The sequence below is a fragment of the Aquarana catesbeiana genome, linkage group LG04 (genome assembly GCF_042186555.1).
Source record: "Aquarana catesbeiana isolate 2022-GZ linkage group LG04, ASM4218655v1, whole genome shotgun sequence".
Lineage (NCBI taxonomy): Eukaryota > Metazoa > Chordata > Amphibia > Anura > Ranidae > Aquarana > Aquarana catesbeiana.
Window position 1 is genome coordinate 554,587,710 of NC_133327.1, and position 26,188 is coordinate 554,613,897.

At 44.1% G+C, this 26,188-nt stretch overlaps 1 protein-coding gene across 2 annotated transcripts in view; it reads right to left on the bottom strand.

The window, feature by feature from the left end:
- Positions 1-26,188, bottom strand: part of GALNT2 (polypeptide N-acetylgalactosaminyltransferase 2) — a 213,623-nt gene that overhangs the window by 10,572 nt on the left and 176,863 nt on the right. For both annotated transcript variants that reach the window (XM_073627973.1, XM_073627974.1), the window contains 4 exons: positions 19,262-19,354; positions 17,985-18,068; positions 13,778-13,904; positions 8,235-8,354 (listed from right to left, as the gene is read on the bottom strand). In XM_073627973.1, coding sequence (XP_073484074.1) covers positions 8,235-8,354; positions 13,778-13,904; positions 17,985-18,068; positions 19,262-19,354 — 424 coding nt within the window. The remainder of the gene's footprint in view (positions 1-8,234; positions 8,355-13,777; positions 13,905-17,984; positions 18,069-19,261; positions 19,355-26,188) is intronic.

Below are 26,188 nucleotides of genomic sequence, written 5' to 3' on the forward strand. Positions count from 1 at the left end.
TGCAGCTCAGCCTGGTCGCTGATTGGCTACAGTGGATGGATTGAAAGCAGCGCAGCCATTGGCTCGTGCTGCTGTCAATCACATCCAATGATGCGGCGCGGCGGGGGGCGGGGCCGAGTGATACAGAGAGCGGCTATAGCCGCCGGCTGTATCACGGGAGCGCGCCCGCAATAACTAACCACCATGCGAGGGAGCTCGCATTAAGGTGGTTAGTGCTTGCGGGGAGGAGCTGAAACAGCCGCCGAGGGACCCCAGAAGAGCAGGTTCGGGGCCACTCTCTGCAGAACGAGCTGCACAGTGAAGGTAAGTATGACATGTTTGATATTTTTTTTTAAAAATTTACCTTTACAACCCCTTTAAAGTGTGTATGGCCTTTGAAGAGTTTGCGAACCTGTGGAAATAATTTCGATACATTTCCGTTTATAGTGCAAATAAATTTGCAACATTTGCTCAGAGAGCATATTGAATGATTTTACAATATTGTTCCAGGCAGCTGACTGAGTGGGATGTTATCCTTTTGATTTGTTATCACTGTATATATTTCAGTGTTTAAGACAATAGTATAGGGGCCAGCGCCTCAGTGATAACCTGAGGTGCAGATGACAGTCCAAAAAGCAGGGCCATCTACTGGTAGTGTAGGCAAAATGGGGGAACTGCAGATGAGCTGAAATAATTGGGACATGTAATTACACATCTTTGAGGTCCACAGAAAGCAGAAAGTCTCCCCGATGAAGGAAGGCGATGACTGATTTGGTAGATTCAATGCAGAATTTTGAGATGCCAAGACATGCAAAACTTTGAGTCCCAGAATGGGTGAAAATCCTCTTTAAGCGCCTTTCACACGGACGGCTATTCTGCCGCATTAAAAGCATGTTTTTTTTCCTGTGGAGTTCAAGACTCCAGGCACTGCGATCAGCTGCATTTGCACAGTGCGATTAGCTGCAGACGCGTTTGGCTGCGGTTTGCCATTTCCATGGCAACCCGACAGGGTGCCGACTCGCACTGTTTGGTATGACTCTTGAGGGGGAACTTCACGCCAAATTTAAATAAAAAAACGGCGTGGGTTCCCCCCGGGGCATACCAGGCCCTTCGGTCTGGTATGGATTTTTAAGAGGAAACCCTACGCCGAAAAAACGGCGTGGGGTCCCCCCCAAAATCCATACCAGACCCTTATCCGAGCACGCAGCCCAGTCGGTCAGGAAAGGGGGTGGGGACGGGCGAGCGCCCCCCCCCCTCCTGAGCTGTACCAGGCCGCATGCCCTCAACATGGGGGGTGGGTGCTTTGGGGGAGGGGGCGCCCTGCGGCCCCCCCACCCCAAAGCACCTTGTCCCCATGTTGATGAGGACAAGGGCCTCTTCCCGACAACCCTGGCCGTTGGCTTATCGGAATCTGGGAGCCCCCTTTAATAAGGGGGCCCCCAGATCCCGGCCCCCCACCCTATGTGAATGAGTATGGGGTACATGGTACCCCTACCCATTCACCTAGGGAAAAAGTGTCAATAAAAAAAACACTACACAGATTTTTAAAGTAATTTATTAGACAGCTCCGGGGGTCCTATTCAGACTTCGGGGGTCTTCTTCAGACTTCGGGGGTCTTCTTCAGACTTCGGGGGTCTTCTTCAGACTTCGGGGGTCTTCTTCAGACTTCGGGGGTCTTCTTCAGACTTCGGGGGTCTCTCCGGGTCTTCTGCCGGGCTCCTCCGATATCTTCTGCTCTTTTGCCGCTCTTTTGCTATAGCGGAGGAGCCCGGTCTGCTGCCTTCTTCCCTCTTCTTTTCTTCTCTTTTTCTCTTCTTCTGATGTTGACACGAAGCTCTCTCCGGCTGGAATGCACTCTGGGCGCTCCGCTCTGACTTATATAGGCGGTGACCCCGCCCCCTTGTGCCGTCACAGTCCCTGGGCATGCTGGGACTGACGTTTTAGGGGGTGTGGTCATCGGGTGATGAACACGCCCCCTAAAACGTCACAGTCCCAGCATGCCCAGGGACTGTGACAGCATAAGGGGTGGGGTCACCGCTTATATAAGTCAGAGCGGAGCGCCCAGAGTGCATTCCAGCCGGAGAGAGCGTTGTGTCAACATCAGAAGAAGAGAAGAGGGAAGAAGGCAGAAGGCAGCAGACCAGGCTCCTCCGCTGCAGCAAAAGAGCAGAAGATAGCGGAGGAGCCCAGCAGAAGACCCAGAGAAGAACCGGAGAGACCCCCGAAGTCGGAAGAAGGCCCCCGGAGCTAATAAATTACTTTAAAAATCTGTGTAGTGTTTTTTTTATTGACACTTTTTCCCTAGGTGAATGGGTAGGGGTACCATGTACCCCATACTCATTCACATAGGGTGGGGGGCCCCCTTATTAAAAGGGGGCTCCCGGGTTCCGATAAGCCCCCCGCCCACAGACCCCGACAACCAACGGCCAGGGTTGTCGGGAAGAGGTCCTTGTCCTCATCAACATGGGGACAAGGTGCTTTGGGGTGAGGGGGCCGCAGGGCGCCCCCTCCCCCAAAGCACCCACCCCCCATGTTGAGGGCATGCGGCCTGGTACGGCTCAGGAGAGGGGGGGCGCTCGCCCGTCCCCACCCCCTTTCCTGACCGGCTGGGCTGCGTGCTCGGATAAGGGTCTGCTATGGACTTTGGGGGGGACCCCACGCCGTTTTTTCGGCGTAGGGGTTCCTCTTAAAATCCATACCAGACCGAAGGGCCTGGTATGCCCCTGGGGGGGAACCCACGCCGTTTTTTAATTTAAAATTTGGCGTGGAGTTCCCCCTCAAGAGTCATACCCAACAGTGCCGGGCATTGGCGGGGATCCGAGTCGGATCCCCGTGCTTGACGCACAATGGGAAAGGAGAAATCATTTTTCCTTTCCCGATGAGCAGCTCGGCGCTGTTATCCGCAGCTGACACAGTGCACTGCGATTACCTGCGGTTATGTGCGGATAGCTGCGCTAAATCGCTCCTGGACGCAGTCAATTCTATTTTTTCTATCTGCACAGAACCGCATGTATCTAATTCGCAGATAAATGCAGTGTGTGAATGGGGCCATAGGAAAGCATTGTGTGCTTTTAGCTGCGGTAGAAAATTTGAAAATCCGCAGCTAAAAGCGCCATTCTATCCATCCGTGTGAAAGGGGCCTTAGGCTTGGAAACAGAACAGGTTGGAGAAAAATCCCTGGAACCATTCTGCCATAGGAACTAGGACAATAACACATTAAAAGGAGAAATCCAGTCTGGGCTTCTCCTACGGGTCACAGGAGTGCAATACGTTTTGCTATCCTGTGACCAGTTTTCAGCAGAGAGCGGTCTGAAGTCCGCTCTCTGCTGACGTCACTGGAGTCAGTCCAGGCACCCCGTCATCCCGACAATGGAAGGCTGGATCTGCCAGGTGCCTGGACTGATTCCTGTCTCAGCGAGCCGTTGAGCCAACGCCAACCAAGTGCCTGCATAGGTTAACAAGCATCTTCTGCAATCTGAAAAATGGAGGTGCACCAACACGTATAGGAAAGCATGTCTGAGGATTTGACAGACTGAGTTCACTAAGGTGAGTCACGACGTGGGTGAAGGTTGAGAAAAGAAAACGTACGTTTCTGTAAAGAGAATGGGGGGGGGGGGGGGGGGGGGTGGGACGACTTTTGCATTCTGTTCCTTGGGCTTCTTATGCCGAGGAAGATAGGTGCTCTTGCCACTAGCAGCATCCTAAAAAATGTAAAAAAACTGGTCTGAAGGGATGCTGTCCCTTGTAGGCCATGCAGATCAAATGCTTTTTTATACAAGGGTTCCACAGTCCAGCACATTAGCCAAAGTACCCTTAGCACATGAATGGATACATGTGACAATTGAGGCAGGAGGTTTATTGCAAACCATCACAGCTGAAATATAATGCTACAGCCATCTACTAAATGAGCACTATAAGCAAAGAGTCAAGCTTGACAGCAATTAGATAATTTTAAGGGATTTTGAGCAGTCAGACAATTAAGGTCACAATCAGAGTTAAACGAACAGCGACAACAGAACTCTAGAAAGGGCTTCCAATGGCTTATAGGCTGGGTCCCTAAAGACAGACGAGTCCTATTCCTAAATGGTAAGCCCCCCTTTAAGGCGGGACACTGCTGGACTCACAGTGGGGATGCACCACTTTTGCACAAAACCTGTACTAAACAGATAAAAAGCTAATAAATATTTGAGGGAGAGAAGCACAACTTGTCAAGGTGACTCCAATCTCCATAGATAAATAATAGGAAAAGTGCGTGCAAAGGGAAAGCCTTTATAGCCTTAAATGACCCAAGACTGGAGACAGCACTGATACAAGCAACTGGTTGATCCTCTAGTTTCAGAGTGGTGCACACTACATTAACATGCGCTGAAACTGTCTACTGCTAGACTGCCACTCCTCAGGGACAAGCCGATCAGTCAGGGACTGGAGCGACACAGATGTTGAGTCTTTGCAGCTGAGGCTTGGAAACCACTGAGCCTGTGCGGAAATCAGATACAGAATCTGCAGGGTTGGGCAAGGAAGCGTGCATGTGGCCTCTGTTATCCGAGTCTAAAATAACTGGTTAATCAGGGTCCATGGGTAATAAAATCTTGCATGACCATGCCAACAACCTCAGCAAAGAGAGGATAGGGCCCAGCCACACCTGCTGGAGGCAAACAGCATGGAATCTAGGATCAGAGATTAGAATGATTCCAGGCTGCTGATGTCGGCACTGTCAAGGCCTCAGATACTCTAGAAGAACACACAGCTGGCAGCAAGTGACAATCAGATGGTTGGAGGTGACCAATGTAGGTGGGCCACAAAAACGGACTGAAGTACAAATTTTCATGTGACTCTTTGCGAGCAAAAGCTGCAGTGTGAAAATGGTGGAAAATGTGTGCTTCAATGCTCCCAGCAGATGTCAGTATTTAGTGCCACAACATTAACCCCTTTCACTGCAGACACAGTACTCCAAAAGCCAGGCAGAACTCCAAATGCCAGCAGCAAAAAATAAAAATAAAAAGAAGAATCACATAAAAAAAAAAAAAAAATTTCTAAGAAAAAAGTACTAGCTGAAAAATAGTGACAGCAGAATTGTAGCAAAGACATCTGTCCTACTAGGACATTAGCATAAACAGGGGCATATTGGGAGCATTTATCCTGGGCTTGTCTACAGTTTTTGTTTGCTAGTTTTCACTCCCGTAGGCAGCAATAAAATCCAAAAGTAAAGACTTCCTGTGTCCCTCAACAGATGAGAAAGTTGAAATGAGTTTCACAAATCTCTCAAAAGCGAGTACACCCCTCACATTTTTGTAAATATTTTAGTATATCTTTTCATGCGACAACACTGAAGAAATGACACTTTGCTACAAAATAACTCCACACACAGCCATTAATGTCTAAACTGCTGGCAACAAAACAAAAACACCACAAGGTAGTACACCCCCAAGTGAAAATGTCCAAATTGGGCTTAATTAGCCCCCACCCCCAACAGTGTCATGTGACTCATTAGTGTTACAAGGTCTCAGGTGTGAATGGGAAGCAGGTGTGTTAAATTTGGTGTTATCGCTCTCACTCTCTCATACTGATCACTGGAAGTTCAACATGGCACCGCATGGCAAAGAACTATCTGAGGATATGAAAAAAAATAATTGTTGATCTACATAAAGATGGCCTAGGCTTTAAAAAGATTACTGAGACCCTGAAACTGAGCTGCACGGTGGCCAAGACCATACAGCAGTTTAACAGGACAGGTTCCACTCAGAACAGGCCTCGCCATGGTCAACCAAAGAAGTTGAGTGCACGTGATCAGCGTCACATCCAGAGGTTGTCTTTGGGAAATAGATGTATGAGTGCTGAGAGCATTGCTGCAGAGGTTGAAGGGGTGGGGGGTCGGCCTGTCAGTGCTCAGACCATATGCCGCACACTGCATCAAATTGGTCTGCATGGATGTCGTCCCAGAAGGAAGCTTCTTCTAAAGATGATGCAAAATAAAGCCAGCAAACAGTTTGCTGAAGACAAGCAGACTAAGGACATGTATTACTGGAACCACGTCCTGTAGTCTGATGAGACCAAGATAAAAACTTATTTGGTTCAGATGGTGTCAAGTGTGTGTGGTGACAACCAGGTGAGCAGTACAAAGACAAGTGCGTCTTGCAGTCAAGCATTGTGGTGGGAGTGTCATGGTCTGGGGCTGCATGAGTGCTGCCGGCACTGGGGTGCTACAGTTCAATGAGGGAACCATGAATGCCAACATGTACTGTGACATACTGAAGCAGAGCATGATCTCCTTCCTTTGGAGACTGGGCCGCAGAGGAGTATGCCAACATAATGACCCCAAACACACCTCCAAGACGACCACTGCCTTGCTAAAGAAGCTGAGGGTAAAGGTGATGGACTGGCCAAGCATGTTTCCAGACCTAAACCCTATTAAGCATCTGTGGGGCATCCTCAAACGGAAGGTGAAGGAGCGCAAAGTATCTAACAGCCACCAGCTCCGTGATGTCGCCATGGAGAAGTGGAAGAGGACTCCAGTGGCAACCTGTGAAGCTCTGGTGAACTACATGCCCAAGAGGGTTAAGGCAGTGCTGGAAAATAATGGTGGCCACACAAAATATTCACACTTTGGGCCCAATTTGGACATTTTCACTTAGGGGTGTACTGCCTTTTGTTGCCAGCGGTTTAGACATTAATGGCTGTGTGTGGACTTATTTTGAGGGGACAGTACATTTACACTGTTATACAAGCTGTACACTCACTACTTAACATTGTAGCAAAGTGTCATTTCTTCAGTGTTGTCACATGAAAATATTTACAAAAATGTGAGGGGTGTTTTTTATGTTTTACCAACAGGGGGCAGGGGTCGGGCGGTCTGCCCCGGGAGCCAACCATTGGGGGGTGTCAGGCCGGCCACCCCACCTGTCCTGGCCCTGGGACAGTACTGCCTGTATAGTCTAAAGCTGAGAAAAAAAAAATCATTGCCAGCCCCTTCTCCTAAACTGCTCCTCTTGTGTCAGTGTCATTGTAAAACAAAGCTTCTAAATATCTCAATAGCTCAGTTTTTTCTGGCTGCTCTCCTCGTCCCGCTCCTCCTGCAAATTTAGCTTTAGATTGGAGAATTGTCACCATCTATGCAACGTCAGGAGAGCAGTCATGTGACCAGGTCAGTGAAAAAAACTGAGCTAATGAGGTATATGGAGAATTAGTTTTACAATGAGTGAGACAGGGGGAGCAGTGTAGAAGGGGCTGGCCGTGATTTTTTCTTAACTGTAGAGTATGCCGGCAGTGCTGTCCCAGTAGACTGGGGGTCTCCTGGGAGTGCAGGGGGAGGGGGGCTGTATACTGGATGGGGAGTTGTGCACTGTGCAGGGTGAGGGGGACTGTGTACTGTAAAGGGGGCTGTGAAAACATGTTTTCCTTAACCACTTGCTGACCGATGCACGCCGATGTACGTCGGCACAATGGCAGCGGTGGGCAAATGGGCGTAACTATACGTCCCCTTTAAAAGCCGAGGATAGCAGGCACACGCGCACGCCGCGTACAGCATGACCAGCGGACTCAATGCCCGCTTATCTCCCGGTGATCGTGTCATGGAGCCTCAGAACGGGGAAGTGCCTATGTAAACAAGGCATTTACCTGTTCTGGCTTGTGTCATGACAGAGATCACCGCTCCCTTTCATCTGGAGTGGTGATAGCTGTCATGTGACTTGCAGCCCATAACCCCCTACAGTTAGAAGAACTCCCTAAGACACACTTAACCCCTTCATCGCTCCCCTAGTGGTTAACCCCTTCACTGCCAGTGTCATTTACACAGTAATCAATGCATTTTTATAGCACTGATCGCTCTATAAATGACAATGGTCCCAAAATAGTGTCAAAAGTGTCCCATGTGTCCGCCATAATGTCGCAGTCCCGATATAAAAAAAAAAAAAAAACACGCAGATAGCCGCCATTACTAATAAAAAAAAAAAAAGTAAAATAAAAATGCCATAAAACTATCCCCTATTTTGTAGACGCTATAACTTTTGCGCAAACCAATCAATATACGCTTTGTGCGTTTTTTTTTACCAAAAATATGTAGAATACATATCGGCCTAAACTGTGGAAAAAATTGTTTTTTTATATATTTTTTGGGGGCTATTTATTATATCAAAAAGTGGGGGCTGAAGCGGTTAAAACCTTCCCTCTTAAAATTGCGTGTTATACGCCAATAAATAGGGTCCTTATTATTATATATACACATTATTTTACATTTGGACCATGGGTACAGTCCTTACTTGTCTACTGTCGTTTTCTCTGCAGCCTTGAAGTTTTATCAGAGATCCTGGTGCTCTGTCCACAACAGTAAGACAAAGATCCATGTGTTTAACCGACTTGTCTTTCGTAAGAGCCCATTCCTGAAGTAAAAAGAACACAGACAAATCAGGAAAATTTGTTTTAAAAAAATCAAAAATCTTTTCTTACATTTAATTTCTCACTTACAACTCACTTTTTAGGTCTTTAGCTCTGCAGCCAACATAAGTATTATTCTTGTGATTTATTAGCAGGGAAACCTATTAAAGTATCTTCTATTTTCTCCAAACACAAGCATGCCAAATCCAAACTTTAACGTCAAACTAAACCCTCATTCAGTAGATTCCCATCTGCCATCTTATCCTCTAATTACAGTATATTTGCAGTTCCCATGGTTCTGCACATGTGATCAGCTAGGACATCCGCTATTGAAGATTTTAAAAGATCAGTAGAGAGCCGACATAAGCACACTGACAACTGTGAAAAGTTATTACCAATGTCATGCCTTGACCAGCATATGCATGTGCCAGTAGACAGAATGTACATGAAAAAAATGCATAAAGCAATGAAGGTATAGTTGAATAAGCATTTAAGATTTATTGAGCATTCTGACTGCTGTAGTGCATTGCTTTGCACAAATGGCAGCCCTTTCATTTCAATGAGCTGCCCTACAGGCAACTAACACAGGAAAAAAAACAAACACATGCATCTTTTTGAGCTTCATGCGTTTTTAACTACACTTTCTTGCTCAAGCAAAACTGTGGCTCTTGCTTGGTGCGTTCATTAATTAATAATGAATGGCAACACAAGTGTGACATGCTATTTTTTATGAGTTTTGTGAACACGTGAAAAATTGCACTTTGAAAACATTCATGCACTAGACAAGTGGGAATGCAGGTTAAACTTGTCTTGAAGAAGAACAATTAGAAAAATAATATCCATGTTTAAGGTAATTTTTGTCCACAATAAATGATTACTAACAAAACATTTAACTACAGTGGGGACGGAAAGTATTCAGACCCCCTCAAATTTTTCCCTCATTGTTATATTGCAGCCATTTGCTAAAATCATTTAAGTTCTTTTTTTTTTTCCTCATTAATGTACACACAGCACCCCATATTGACAGAAAAACACAGAATTGTTGACATTTTTGCAGATTTATTAAAAAAGAAAAACTGAAATATCACATGGTCCTAAGTATTCAGACCCTTTGCTGTGACACTCATATATTTAACTCAGGTGCTGTCCATTTCTTCTGATCATCCTTGAGCTGGTTCTACACATTCATTTGAGCACACTCTGTGAGTGTGCTGTAGAAAAATAATGCTGTATATACTGTAGCTTGTTTAGAGCGCTGATCTGTGCTCATTGACCCGCTGCCTATTTCCTCCTCTCCGACATCAGTGGGGGATCCCGGGCCCCGCCCGCTGCATCTGTCGGGTCGAGAGGAGATGGGCGGCGGGTCAATGAGCTCAGATCAGCGCTCTGTAAACAAGGTATATACAGCATTATTTTTATAAAGCAGGGGGGGGGGGCATTAAAAGTTAAAAAACTGAGAGGAAAATGTAAAGTTACGTTGGTGGGTTAACAACCACTTTAACCACTTCCCGCCTGGCCTATAGCAGTATGACGACCGGGCGGTAATTACTGTAATTTCATACAGTAATTTCAGCAGCAGGACAGGAGGGGGCGGCGCGGACAAGGAGCTTACAGGCAGAGAGGGGAGGGGGAGAGGGGGGAGGAGAGAACACAGGAGACAGAGCAGGATGCGGCTGACGGAGGCACCTATGCAGACAACGGTGTCAGGGCTCAGCAGCCCTGATATATCGTGGTCCGCGTACAGGGGGGAGGGTAGAAACTGGCAGGATCATCCAGGTATTACAGGTGATACAGTGGGCCAAATTACACAGCACAAGTGCTGTATAACATGCTTTATAGGAAAAGGATCTTTATCTTTTGGGTTAACAAACGCTTTAAAAGTATGTCAAACCTTAAGGCACCCCAATTTAAATGGGGTCTTTCCTCTTTTCACATTAGAGTCTTCAGACCAAAAACTCTGAAAAATCTGCATTGAGTTGACAGTAAAACGACTTTCTAAAAAATTTCAAACAGAATAACTGTCAGCACATCTGCATGTGTAAAAAAAAAAAAAAAAAAATCAATAAAAAAAAAAAAAAAAAAAAAAATCGGACACTCTGTATTGTGGATCAGGCAACAGTACCATGTAGGACCTTGACAGTAGTTTAAAGTTGGGTTCCCAGGCAGCAATGTACAGGAATTGGACAAAAATATGGAAACACTACATAATTTCCAGGTGTGAAAGCGACGTTGTTTCGCGTTGAAAGCAGAAGTGATATAACATTTTTTTGCTTCAGCTGTGGGACGAGACACTTAGCTAACAGGTGGGAAGCCTCAATTTCGTCATTCACTGCATGCGCTGCTAGTAATAAAGAGTCATGTCAGAGCTTACTGAGTTTCAAAGAGGGCAAATTGCTGGTGCCCGTTTAGCTGGTGCCTCTGACTGAAGCTGCCAATTTGCGGTGTCGTGATGTACAGTATCAAAGATTATGACAAACAAAAAAGCAGCGCTCTATGGGTAGGAGCAAAAAAATATGTGAACCATGGACTACCGTAATTCAAAGTTAGTTTGTTGCACTGTAGACAATTACCCAGCAAGTACAAAAGGCTGTTAGTGCTGGTAAAGACTGCAGCAAATGGTAAAAAGCATGGGGCATGTAAATGCATTGTATTAAAAACAAACGGTACCACGATGTCTGGATGAGAAGAGTTTAACAAGTCATCCCAAATCGTGTGGGGAACGGTAATAGGCCGGTGGGAGAAAATGGGGTGATGGACAGCCTCTTGCCTCTGACAAGTGTTCAGGTACTGTGGGGATCCAGAGGGATACAGGGTGAGCAGGGAGACACTGGCTGGCTGCTGGAACTGATGACCGCAAGGATCAAACAATGCTGTGCCAAGCTGTATGGGATGTAATGTGTCAGCCACCGCTGGAGGATGGAGCCGGAGAAGCCAAGCCTAGCCACTGGAGCCGGGCACATAGGATGATGTCAATGCAACTCCGGAAACAGAAACCCTGTGTGTGCTGGTGGTCCGCAAGCTAGGAGTTGCTGTGGCTTGCATGTTTCGCATGCATGCGCGGTATCAAAGCCCGGCTCCAGTGGCTACGGTCAGCTTCCCCGGCTCCATCCTCCAGCGGCGGCTGACACATTACACCCCATGCAGCTTGCCACAACGTTGTTTGATCCTTGTGGTCAGTTCCAGCATCCACTGCAGCCAGCCAGTGTCTCCCTGCTCACGCTGTATCCCTCTGGATCCCCACAGTACCTGACCACCTGTCAGAGGCAACAGGCTGTCCATCACCCCATTTTCTCCCACCGGCCTATTACCGTTCCCCACATGATTTGGGATGACTTCTCTCCACGTGTGATTGGCGAGCCTTCTGGAATATGTTAACCCCTTCTCATCCAGGCATCATCGTGGTACCGTTTGTTTTTAATACAATGCATTTACATAGCCACATGCTTTTTACCATTTGCTGCAGTCTTTACCAGCACTAACAGCCTTTTGTACTTGCTGGTTAATTGTCTACAGTGCAATGAACTTTTAATTAGTCCATGGTTCACTTTTTTTTTGCTCCTACCCATAGAGCGCTGCTTTTTTGTTTTTTGATTCTCGTTTCCCCATTTTTCCAGTGGCTGCCAGCTGCACTGGGTATTAGTTTTATCCACATATGACTAACAGCTTCTAGCGCTTCAGGAACTTGTTATTTGGCAAAAGATATGACAGCATATACAGTTTCTGGGAAAATGGCACCTGATAAGCATAAGCACAGTCGACATGGTCAACTGACCGAAAGACAAAAAGGACATTGCGCATGATTGTGACCCAGGCTTTTTGCATGAAGAATTGTATCAGATTTCATTATCCACAATCCAAGACTTGTATTTGTGAATTCCCAGGAGAATTCAGGCCGTCTTGGAGGTCAAAAGGTGGTCCAACACATTACCATTCGGTAATGATTTAGTTCTTTAACCATAATAGTTTCCAAAATTTTGTCCAACCCCTGTGTATACTTTGCATTACTTTAAACAGTAAATATTTTACAGGATGTTTTGCAGGGCTGTGCCTTCTATGAGAGAAGGCCTGAAATGTTAAAGGACTAAAACATACAGAGATCTCAACACATATATGGAATAAATGACAGTAATCAAAGAAAAGTGATCTGGACTATGCAAATGTGAATGAACTTTTATAAATACAAGCCTTTTTGTCTTATGGATATAAATAACCCTCTGCATGTACTAATGACTGTTCACAAAGATTTAAGACTGCCATTAGTTGACCCAAAGCATACGTAAGATTTCTAGACACCGATAAATCTTCCCAAGTTTATATTCCCCAAAAAAAACAAAACAAAAAAAACATAAAAACCCCCCAACAATACAAATACAAGAATGCCACATTATTAAAAGGCATACATATACGGTAAGTTGGGACTTATTTTAATCATGCACAAAGTGTTGGAAAAAAATTTACTTTTCTCCACCAGCTCAAGATTTTTCAAAAAAGGTAGAAAATCTGCATTCTTTATTAAACCTCTACCAGTTTGATGTTACCTGGTATTTAAGGTGATAACAATGTAGCAGAGGACCTGACACGCACAAGGCCTCCATCATTACTATAGCAGGTCTTGATTTGCAAGATATTTTAAACATGGCTACCGCCAGTTGATTCCTGACTCACCTTTTTCAGGGTGCCAATGTTTTTGTTACTGTAGCAATGCATGAAAAAGTAGGGAGTGGGTATGCCATCAACTTTGTTCCTGCTAAATATCTGTCTCTACCTTGCCTGTCAAAAAGCCACTTCCGACTGTTTTGGCCAATGTAAATGCCTAAAACCAAATATCAGAACTTCTCGAAGAGGGAAATCTTCATAATTGTGCCCACTCACTCCATTTATCTATTCTAGCAGTAAGCTAAGAGAAAGGCCATTGAAAGAAAGAAAGAACGAAAGAGAAACAAAGAACGAAAGAGAAAGAAAGAACGAAAGAGAAAGAAAGAGAACGAAAGAGAACGAAAGAGAACGAAAGAGAACGAAAGAGAACGAAAGAGAACGAAAGAGAACGAAAGAGAACGAAAGAGAACGAAAGAGAACGAAAGAACGAAAGAGAACGAAAGAAAGAAGAAAAAGAAAGAAAGAACTTACAACAGTTTTTACATGTTAATTTTTTTTAACTGCTTGTGACTGACTCACCACAAATGTACAGGAGCCAACAAATTTAAACATTGCAGATACAAAAAAAGTGACGCCCCTTTGTCACCTCTTTCTAATATCAACAACTTATTGAAATGCACTCTGTTTATTAAAAGTTTAGCAAAAGGCACTCCATTTGACATACCAATTAATAATTTCTGCTGGTGTTTTGGATATTTCATATAAATCAGAACTAAACAGAACAGCTTAAAAATAATGCCATCAGTTATTTCTATAAAGGTCTAATACGTACTTGGTTACCCCCTGCATTATGACATTCATAGACACCCACAACTCCATCTGCAAAATGGCCCAATGTGTCAAGACAGTTGGTCCCTTGTTGTAAGGCTCCGAATGCAATGTCCTGATGGTCAGGAACTCTAGAAATAAATTGAAACAAATCATTGAAAATATTATCTGTGCACATTACATACTGTAGCTTCAAATACTTTAATAATCAGTATTCCCTGTAACCTGTTTGTCTATTTTTTCATTCTGAATAAAGCCAGAAAACGCCATGCTGTTATTAAGATGCGGAGCTGGCACACTCATGAGACACACACCATTTTAATTAAAGGATAAGTGTTCCCTTGTGATAAAAATAAAAATTAAATGTTGCGTCTCTTCTGCACACCTGTCTGATTGAACACCTTTAATTAACCAGAGCCATAAAATGATAGAGATTTTACAACTGGTGAGAGACTACACACGCGCACACACACGCCAGTTTTTTGGAAGGCTCAATATGGGCTTAATTTTATTGATCAAGTCTCATTAAAAACTTCATAAAAACGAGAGAACAGATGTAATAGTGATCATAGTACAACGTGGGTATAAGTTTCTCAAATCGCAACGTGTTTCGAGATACTTCAGGAAACTGAGAAGTACATACAAATCCAGTGGATCACATATCATGTACCTGTTACAGAAACATCACACTGGAGGGATGTGCATCCAGATGTGCTTATTCATGAGGATGTCTGTTCATCTATTCACACCTATGGCTGCATGGTCTTGAAGTGCAATCCAGCACAGTCTGCCTTATTTGCTTCATTGAAAGCCTGTGCTTGATTCACATCTATGTGATATCATAAGTTTAAATACATTTCTTTAAATCAAGAGGATGTCACTGGCTCCTAAAATGGGCCCTAGATTGCAGCTTGAGGGCGAGAGGATTCCAACATTTTGAAACCATTCTTTGAGATGTACGTTTGAAGACCCTGTCAGGATAAGAAGACTAGGTCCTATTGTGTGGTGGTGGTTGTGTATCCCTCCAGTATGATAGTTCTGTAACAGTTACATGATATGTGATCCACTGATTTGTATGGACTTCGTTTCCCTGAAGAAGAGTATCTCGAAGCACGTCAGTTTATGAGAAATGTATGACCAAGTTGTACTATGATCACTATTACATCTGTTCTCTTGTTTTATGAGGTTTTAATTTGACTTGACCCCTAACATTTGTATTTTTTTTATATAAATAATGTATTTGATATCCATACCTCAAAAAATCCCATTCCAACCAATTTTGTCATATGCGAGAAGAGACTGAAGGAGTGAGGTGAGGAGTAGACAGATAGATTTTGGTGTCATCAGCGTATAAGTGGTATCGGAAGCCGTGGGCAGTTATTACGTGACCAAGGGAGGAGGTGTAGATAGAGAAGAGAAGGGGTTCAAGAACAGAGCCTTGGGGGACCCCCACAGAAAGGAGCAATGGAGAGGAGGAGACAGAGTTGTAGGTGACACTGAAGGAGCACTGTGATAAATAGGTAGAGAACCAGGATAGAGCAGAATCTCGGAGGCCAAGGGAATGTAGTTTATTGAGAAGGAGCGGGTGGTCAACAGTATCAAAGGCCGCAGAGAGGTCAAGTAGTAGGAGTATGGAGTACTGGCTGTTGGTTTTAGCAGTTAGTAAATCGTTAGTGAGTTTTAGTAAGGCAGTTTTCGTGGAGTTCTGCGAGCGAAAGCCAGACTGTAAGGGGTCAAGAAGGTTATTTTCACTGAGGTAGGAGCTAAGACGGTTGTAGACTAAGTGTTCTAGAAGTTTAGAGGTGAATGGGAGCAATGAGATGGGTCTTAAGTTGTTCAGGTTGGTAGGGTCCAGCGAGGGCTTTTTAAGAATGGGAGTGATCTGCGCATATTTTAGAGGGGAGGGGAAGATGCCACTAGAGAGGGAGAGATTGAAGATGTGGGTGAGGGAGCATAGGATAGAAGAAGAGGGTGACCGTAGTAGTTGTGAGGGAACAGGATCCAAGGGACAATTGGTTAGGTGGGCATCTGAGAAAAGTTTTGTAACCTCTTCAGTATTAGCCAATTCAAAAGAGGAGAGTGTTGAATGCAAGGTATGTTGGGTGGGGAAGATGTACGCACAGTGGAGATGTCCTCACGAATTGCATCGATCTTGTCTTTGAAGTGATTGGCAATCTCTTGGGCAGCGAGTGAGTTAGTGGGTAGAGGGGGTGGGGGACGAAGCAGAGAGTTAAAGGTTGAGAAGAGCCGACGGGGACTGGATGACAAGGAATTAATAAGAGAGACAAAGTAGGCTTGTTTGGCAGCATGGAGGCATGAATTGTATTTTAGAAGGGCAGATTTATATAGGGTGAAGTCTTGCAGGCATTTGGTTTTACGCCACAGTCGTTCAAGAGCACGGCAATGTCTCTTGAGATTTCTAGTGTTGTCAGTTTACCAGGGTTGTAACGGTCGGGGCCCAATTCTGCATGTGGTTAGAGGAGCAAGTGCATCTAGTGATGATGAGAGTGAACTGTTGTAGACAGAGGTGGCCAGGTCAGGAGAGGACAGGGGAGAGACTATGTCATATAGGTGGTCAGTAGCAGAATAGAAAAGAGAAGGGTTAAAGTGGCAAAGGTTTCTACAAGTAATTGTTTGCTGCTTGGAGGGATGGGTGGTTGGAGGAAAGGATACAGTGAAAGTAACGAGGTTGTGATCAGAGAGAGGAAAGGGGGTGTTGGTGAGGTTGCCAGGGTTGCAGAGATGGGAGAATAAAAGGTCAAGGGTATTACCATTGGAGTGAGTAGAAGTATGTGTCTATTGGGTTAGGTCAAAAGATGAGGTTAAGTCGAGGAGTTTAGCTGTAGTTGAGCTGTTAACATTGACAGGAATGTTGAAGTCACCAAGAGTAATGGTGGGTATTTCAGAGGAGAGAAAGTAGGGTAGCCAGGCAGCAAAGTCATCAAGAAAGCGCGATACCGGTCCTGGAGGCCGATAAATTGCTGCAATCCTCAGAGAAATGGGAGAAAACAGACGAATACAGTGCATCTCGAAAGAAGAGAGGGATAGAGAGGGAGGGACAGGAAGGACTTGGAAGGTGCTTTGTGGGGCTAGAAGGAAGCCAACTCCACCTCCTTTCTGTCTGTTGGGTCTGGGGGAGTGAGTCCAATGGAGACCACCATGGGAGAGGGCAGCAGGAGAAGCTGAGTCAAAATTTTGAAGCCAGGTTTCTGTTATAGTGAGTATGTTAAAGCCATGAGAGATGAAAAGGTCATGTACAGATGTTAGCTTGTTACAGATGGAGCGGGCGTTCCAAAGGGCGCATGAGATTGGTGGGCTGCTTTGAGGAAGCAGGGGGAAAGAAATTAAACTGAGTGGAGTGCGGTGGTTGCCAGAGGGGGAGGGGTATTGGATATGTGGCTTGCATTTGGAAAATGGCGGACCAGGATTAGGAGAAATGTCACCTGAGACTAGGAGAAGGAGGAGGGCGAGGAAGGCAAGGTGGGAATGGGATGTGCATGAGCGCATGTGTCTAGTGGCCCTGGTGTTTATGTCAGCATGTGGGTGCAGCAAGTGCAGGAGATGATGGGTGCCATAGTAGGGAGAGGGTAGGAGTGAGGGTGATATGTGCATGCTGCAGGGAAGAGAGGAGGGGTAGAGTAAAGATAATTTGAGGATAGAAGACACCAATGTGAGAAGGAAGAGAATAAGGAGCATGTTAGTGGATAGAGACTGGGAAACTAACTTAATATAAAATAAATGTCAAAAGCTGGTTTGCTTGTCGTCTTGCAGAGTGGAGCAGAGTTCTTGTTGTTCATCCAGCTTTAGTTATCCTTCTTTTGTTAAACTGCGTTGGTGCAACTGCGCATCACTCGTGACAGAGCCATGATGTCTGCGCCTTGCCCCTGTCTGCGCCACCCCACAAGCTGCTTTAAATTTATAGGGAGACTAAGCAGGGATGCATTTCTCAGTTGGTCATTATTGGGTCTGATGTGAGACACCTGATTATGGGGAGGAGATGACCAATACCAGACCAGCTACAGACACAGGCTAAGGTTGTAAAGCTAATTACCTCTCTTGATCACTCAAGCCAGATGGAGTTGAGACTCTATCACCAGTAATATTGCTATTTAGAAATGTATAGAAATTTTATTTTGCATCCAGAATAAAATGCACTTTGGATTCCAACCTTCAGAAGCAATGACACAAACTCACAGAAACACAAATCTTACCTGAGCTCTGGATAAACATTCTCCAAGTACCACTTGAAAGGTTTGCAGCCCAGTTTTTTCTTCAGCTCTGTGCGGCTCTGAATACTAAAATTGAATACATAAGTTAAACTTTAAATTTGCTAAAGCCCAAATACAGCCAAAACATATTTCATTTTGAATAGAGTGAGGAAGGGTTACAGCCTCTCAAGTATTTATTGCTAATGTATCCCAACTGGGAAATACACCCCCCCCCCCACCTCACTTCCTATTAGTATAGGAAGCGATGGAACTTTTTTCCAAAGGAGACAGAAATAGCTATAATTTTAGTTGAGTAAAGAAGGATTACTTATGACGAGGTTTATTTATTGCGGTCTGTCTTTGTGACAAGCATACCCTTTTTTCTTGAACAAGCGTCACAAGAACAAGAAGTGAGACAAAATCTCCCCAATGAAGTCAAAGACAGCACCTAAAATCTGCTGAATTTAAAGTCTCCCCTACTCTATTATCCCAAACAGTAGCTCATGGAATACATTTGTCAAATATGTATGAATAAGAAATTATGGGGAGAATTTCTCAAAACTGGAACAGAATCTGGATCAGCTGTGCAATGACAACCAATCAGCTTCTATCTTTAGCTTGTTCAGTTACGCTTTGAAAATTAAAGGAAGAAGATGATTGGTTGCCAAAAACAGATGCTTGATGAATTTGTCTACATATGTATTGTTACTTGAATTTAGGAGCCCCTGGATTATTCCAAGTCCGCAGTATACCAACAAAAATGACTTGCACCTACATTTTTAAGGTAATAACTGGGTTTGCAAAAACATTTAGGGCACACCACATGGATTTACATTTTTTATGGTTACTAAGGGATATATGTAAAAGAAAGTTTGTTGTGCCCGGAGTTCAGTTTTAACACAAGTGTCCTATGCCACCTATAAAGCAAAAGACTGTGTCAAAATAGTAAATCTGTTCTTACAGATACCTCGGCAGTTCTTGGCTGTACTCACAAATATATGACACAGATCACCCCCTACTGTAGCAGTGTAATTGCTAGGGGAGCGCAGACTAAGAAAATGCTTTGTCCTGCCTGCAGCAGATTAGCAACATGATCTTAGCCTAGACAGTCTCACTTGAATGAAACTCAAGAAATGCTTTTTAATTACAAAAGGTATGGCACTTTATAAAAAAAGGTTTACTCGTACTGTACATTGTGACAAGAATTTAGTCATACACACTTGTACAGTTACTGACAGGTCCATCTTGATTAAATAAGTTGAGCCAAATCCAATACTTACTTTCCATAAGGTACATTTCTAGCAGAGGGCACAGCTGCATAATAAAAATTCTTGTATTCATCCATCCAAACCTCTGCTGCCCTGCGTGTGTTCCTGTAATTGGAAAATACATATATTACAATATGTACTTGAAGGAAGAGATGTTTAAGGTCAAAGTAACCCAGTCACTACAGGATCAAACCTGAAAAATAGTTACCTGTAAAAGACAAGGCTTACTATGAGTTGAATCACTGCTGTGATGCTGCTCCTCGTCCACTGCAAGCATTTAGCCCTTTGAATGAGTTGAATATTTGCTTTCCCTGCTGCATGCTGTGGTTCCTCAAAGCAGGTCATATGTACTTTAGTAATCCATTAGTTGGCAGGAGGAACCACAGTGTGCAGAGGGGGGAGCAAGTACTACACACATTAGAAAGTGTGGAATACATGGAGCAGTAGTGGATTAACATCACCACAGTGTTTCAAAATAGACCACAAAAAGGTAAGTATGGAAACTTTTTTTTTACAAATAATTTCAGTCTTCACCCTGCAGAAACAGAGCCACTTGAAGTTTACAGCCATAACTCAATATGCTTACTTCAATATGTAAATAAAAACAAAAAACCCCAAAAAAACACACATTACTGTACTATTAAAACACAAACTTGTGAAAAAAGTCTAAACCTTTAAGATAAGATAAGATAATGTTAAAGACCGTTTACAAACCTCAAACATTTTACATTTAGGCTCGGTTCATACTGCGGCAACTTGGGGTCTCACAAGTCGGATCCCAAACTGCGGCCGTTTGAAATCCCATGTTAGTCAATAAGAACTGTTTTAATTAGCACTACTGAAGTCGCTCCGACTTTAGAAAACATTCGTGTACTACTTCAAGGTGACTTCTATCCGTCTTGTGCACATAGACTTTAATGGAAGTTGCCTCCAAGTCGGATCCTCATCTATAGTGACATGATTTGGATCCAACATTACAGACATCCAGGCATTTCCCGAAAGTCTCTCCAAAGTTGCATCTAGTAGTACTCAAGTCGCCTGACAAAGTCACACCGCAAGTCGCTGCAGTGTGAACCGAGCCTTGCTCAGATTTATAAAAAAAATTGTTTGCGTAGTCAAAAATTACCGATAGACAGGGTATGTAACTTTTTTATTTTTTTAAACTAATTTAATGGGAAGAACTTTCTGTAGCCGTCTGATATTATGGGTTCAAATAGAATGCCATTTTGTATATATTTTCTTGATATTTCCTTGATTATGGTTAGGACAAAAAAAAAAAAAAAGCACAATAAATTAGATTTTCATGCAACCAGCAGGTAGAGCTCCAGTCTCTCAATTAGAGACAGTCAGCCCAACGGCCAACTGAAGAGGCTAACAAAGCTGCAGCTAATTTAGAGGTAATGGTACACACTAGTCTGCGCCTTAACCTCTTCCCACCAGCTGCACGCATATATGTGGCCTCTCAGTGGGTGGGCTTTAACGCCAAGAGGTAAACATTTCTGTGCTGGGAGCATGCGCCCTGCGCACTCCTAGCACGGTTGCTGGCGGGAATCAAATCTCCCATTGCATGCTGTCTATCAGGAGCTTTCCGATCATGTGACCACCGTGACAGCCTATCACAGCACTCACATGACCCAAATGTTCACCTCCCAGCATCTAGGAGCTCCTAAAGGTTTGGAAGGCAGCAGCGGGAAGGGGTTAAACAGCAGCGGCTTAGCATGCAGGCCGTAGACATTTTGGGCTGCAAAGCCGTGTGACAGGGGCGGTGTGATGTGTATTTTATTGCATCATACAGCTTACTTTTTTTTTTTAGTTTACACTTTATGTGAAGTGACACTTCATTCATGTCACTGCACATGCAGGGCCATCCAGAGAAGTAAAAGGTTATGAAACATGTTGCATAATGTTGCACAGCTCTGGAATGCATAGAAGCACCACGTTCTGGTGTGGACATTACGCACAGAAAACTATTTCTGTATGTCATTGCAGTTACTTGCATTTATTCAATGAGGAAAAACACAGGTAACGGCACATAGTGTGAACAGGCCCTTAGTGTGGACAGTCTGCAGCAGAAAATCAGTTACTGGCTAGGTACTAAACTTTGCAACAGATTCAGAAATGATTTGCCTGAAAAATTTCATGCAGTAAGGCATGATGCCAGACATACTAAAACATAGATTATGACTTAACATACACTTTAGGCAAACAGTTCACAGCTGCTCAAAATTACAACTCATACAACAGTGGAGTTCAGAAGAGTATATCTGAATGAATCTTGGCTATAGCAGCAGAAGACCATGCTGAATTTCCCAGCTGTCAGCCAACAAAAGGAAAATGGAGTCTGCAGTAGCCATAGGATCACTAAAACTGAATAACTGGAAAAACATATCATGGTCTGACAAATCTAATTTCTGCTGTGACATATTGATGGAAACAAGTACACAGGATCTGACTCGGGTTGGAACAGGAGGTTCACAGCATGAATGTGACAAATCTGCTGGAGTGATGCAATCTTGTCAGCATGTAACAAAATCCTTAAAAGAGTGTTTTCGCCAAATCACAGAAAACATGCCATAATAAAGTGTTTGTAAAAGGATATATATTTTTTTAAATACCAAACATGGTGTACTTATCGGCTCTTTGCAGTGATCTTGCAAAGAGCAGCCCGGATCCTGCTCTTCTTGTGTCCTTTCCTGGCACTCTGGGCCCCTGCCCCTTGCCGAATGCACCCATAGCAAGCTGTTTGCTATGGGGGAATGTATGCGTGCTCGCTCTTGAGCCAGGTCTGTGTCTATAAGACACACAGAGTGTAGCTCAGCCGTGCCTCCTGCTCGCTGGCTGTGACTGACAGCAACAGGAGCCAATGGCTCTGTGACGGGATTCACTTTGGGTGGGGGGCTTGTGGAACCCAGCTTACCTTAGAGAGGTCAGGAAACTTTTTGTCCAGCTCCCCGGCCCCTCTTAAGTGTAAGTTTTCCTGTTCCTATTAGGGGCACAGGGTGACTGAGAACCCCAGCCTGGTCTCCTCCACACGCTGCGGGATGTTACCGTCCTGAACAGCTACTTGATCTGATTCACTCTCATGTTATCTATTAATAGATACACCTATGAACATCAACTTTTGAGCCATCTTCAGGATTTGCCTCTCGGCCTCAGTGGAGCCTCAAGCATTTAGTTTACGCCCATATTTTTTGGGCTTTTCTTTTCGAAGAGAACATATATATACTCTTGGTGGAGTAAAAAAATCCACTTCTACCTGTTTACATCATCTCCAACATAGATAGATGTTTGTTCATATTGGAATCAAGAGCATACTGGGCAGACAGACTTTGTCACTGTCGTTTTTAATCACAAATTTTATGGAATGTCAAATCAGCCAATACAGTGTTTAATAACCATTTAAAGCGTACACTACCCCGGAGGAAGGAGTTTAATTGACTGCGAAACGCGTCGGATGAAAAAGTACTGCTTCAAAACTCTGTATATACACGATCATAATACTGATGGATTTACATTCCTAACAATAGATGTTACAGTTGTTGTCATATTTTATTATGTTAATTCAATAAATTATATTTGTACCAAGTATACCTCTTTTATGATTGCTACATGTGCCTGAAAAGTCCACCACTAGGGGACCCCCTTTGCTGTCATGTATAAATCATTTTGAATGTGGCACAAATTCACAGTCAGATGCTGATCTACAATATACATTTTAGTTAGAAGGGCAGCACCTGCACCCGATCCGATGGACAGATCGGCCTAGGGAGGGGGGTCCTTATTAAAAGTCAGCAACTAGTGTTTATAGCTGCTGACTTTAAAAAAATAGATGTTTGCGGCTAGAACTCTGCTTTAAGTGCCCACCAAAGGGCCGGTTCACACCACATTTTCTGCATTCCGGATGCATTTTTTATGTGTTCCAGAGCTTTTTTTCCCCTCTTTTTTTTTTTTTTACTTCATCTCAATTTAGGACATGTGTGTTTTACCATGTTCTAGATGTTTTTCCATAGAGGAAAAATGCAATGTTCTACTTTTGTTGAAAGAACTAGAACACAACGCATTGGTGTGAACAAGGGCTATTGGAATCCATATTAAACACTGTCTATGCATTTCTGATGCAGAATAAAAATGCACTGGACTGCATCTGGTGTGAACCAGCCCCAAGTGCAGCTTGCTTGGTCGAATACCTGCCTTCTTCCGTGTTCCAGTTACCTTGAATGTGTGGGTCTACCCAGCGCCGCACAGCCCTTCTAGGGGAAAAAAAAAAAAAAGACCCCCTCCAGCCATCTTCAAAGTGCTAAAAAAAAAAAAAAAAACAGCTCCCTCACAGAAATGAAAACACTACAGCGCTCATGCACACTGTGAAAATGGAGCAATGGGGAAACCTTTCTCAAGAAAGGCTGTACAGCCTTGGGCAAGGCCAAACAGTGATGAACAGGGAGGAAAGTAAGTATTTGACACACAGGCTGCACTCAGGACTGGTGGATATTTAGATATAATACAAGTTTACCAAGAGTTCAATGCAAGCATATGTATATTGTATGTGTAAAACATACATATATGCGTACATTTCTGGATGTACATGCATAGACAGGTAGCAGTCCTTTTACACATTTAAGGAAGAGCTTTAGGACTGGTAGAATAGAATATGTAGACCAGGGGTAGTGAATTAAAATTTAAGGAGGTCCGGTCACTAAAAAAAAAAAAATTTCAGCCGAGGTCCGAATCACAAGTCCGTGCCATGAAAGATTGTACGCATCTTCTTTACTTTTTTGGCACAAGCCGTGCTCTCTGGTGCTTTTCTTACCGTTTCCTTCACACACTCTGGCAATACTCTGTGAATGTAAATGTCTCCAATAGTGTTCCCCCTTACATCAGGTGCCCCTACCAGAGTAATTCATTACATTGGGTGCCTCCATTGGACTACCCCATAAATTAGGTGTCCCCATCAGAGTGTCCACCTACATCAGGTGTCCCCATCACAGTGCCACCTTTCATCAGGTGTCCCCATCACAGTGCCACCTTTCATCAGGTGTCCCCATCACAGTGCCCCCTTAACATAATGTGCCCATCAGCATGCCCCTATTTTATGTTAAGGGGCACTCTGATGGCCGTATTTTGTTAAGGGGCACTCTGATGGGCAAATGTATGTTAAGGGGTATGCTGATGGGCACATTTTGTTGTACTCATTATAATGCCCCTTAACAAAATACGGCCATCAGAGTGCCCTTTAACATAAAATGTGCCCAGAGTGCCCCTAACAAAATATGGCCATCAGTGTGCCCCTAACAAAATGTGCCCATCAGAGTACCCCTTAAAATAAAATAAAAGGCACTCTGATGGATACATTTTATGTTGTTAAGGGGCACTCTGATGGCCGTATTTTGTTAAGAAAAACTATAATGGGTAAAAAAAAAAGTGCCTATCAGCATACCCCTTAACATACATTTACCGATCAGAGTGCCCCTTAACAAAATATGGCCATCACATAGGTTTTTCAGTGCTGATGGGTACACGCTACCACACACAGCTACTCACAAGCCTCAGTCCTCAGGCCGTTCACGGTCTCTTGCAGACAAACATGCTCTGGCTGCCTCCTGCAGCCTCTCTGACTCCTGGAGACCTCCTGTCACTCTTAGGTGGAGCTGTATCCAACTGGGAGCCCTGAGGTGTTCCTAAACCTCCATTATAAGGGCTGTGCACACCTGAGCACACATCCTGCTGGTCCTCCAAAAAAAAAACTTGACAAAGGGTTGTAGATTCTGTCCCACCCAAGACACTATGGAATCTCCGAACTACAGAACCCCATCCAGGAATACCAAAACCTTGAGAAAGCTGCAAACGCAGTTTTCTCCGCTCCACATCTAAGCTCTGTAGTCCTGCACCGATCCAATGCGCACACCCTGTCGCCACACACACACAGTATGCTGTACAGGACTACGGGAATGTGTCCTGGATGGCATGTACATTTCCCCCGCTTTTCGGGTTGTGGTCCCTTTAAGGGGACAGTTAGAGACATTGCGGCAATCAGGGGTTCGCACCCAGGCAGGGTGAGGTGTCCTGGGTTAAAGTGGATGTAAATCCAATTCATGACATTTGAGCTGGGCACATATCTGCAGTGTTTTACCTCTCTTTAAAGCACTAAGTCCCATAGTTTTCTCCTGCTTCATTCTTCTGTTAACAGCATGATAACTTCTGACAAGTTCTCCAGCAACTGAGATAAAACCAGGCTGAATTTTGTGTCAGGATGGTTGCTATAAATAGATTAGCAGAAAGCTAAACTATTCACAGAACAGCTCTGAGAGTCTCTGCCTATGTGGAATGAGGGTGTGTGCCTTTTCTCCAAGCAGCTAATTTAGCTGTGTGCCCAGACATCACTCCCAGTGCTGAACAGGAAGAGAAAATCTCTAACACGATCTGAAGTTTGTAAAGAATATATAAAGACAGCAGATATACATGTAAAACTTATGTAGGGGGATTGGTTTCATCCCTGTGTATCATCTGAGGCTGTTCACTTCACTGGGTGTATGAGGGTTTACTTACACTTTAAGTTTGGCTGGAAAGGACTGACTTCCAGTACTCTCTGGATTGCTAAATATGTATTAGGGATCTGGGATTTCGGAGGTTCAAAGAGACTTGGTTGGGAACAGCCTCCAAACCCTGACTACCAGGACTTTGGTCCCAAAGGTGTTAAGTCCCTGGTGAGGGAGGCTTGAAAGGCGAAGAAGAGAGACTCACAAGCCATGTAGCAAGTGGGAGCTTTCAGACAAGCTGAGACACGGCTTGTGATACCAGGACTTATATATATATATATATATACATACACACACACATACACACACACACACACACATATATACACACACACACACACACACACATACATATATACACACACAGTAGAATAAGTATTGAACATGTCACCATTTTTCTAGGTAA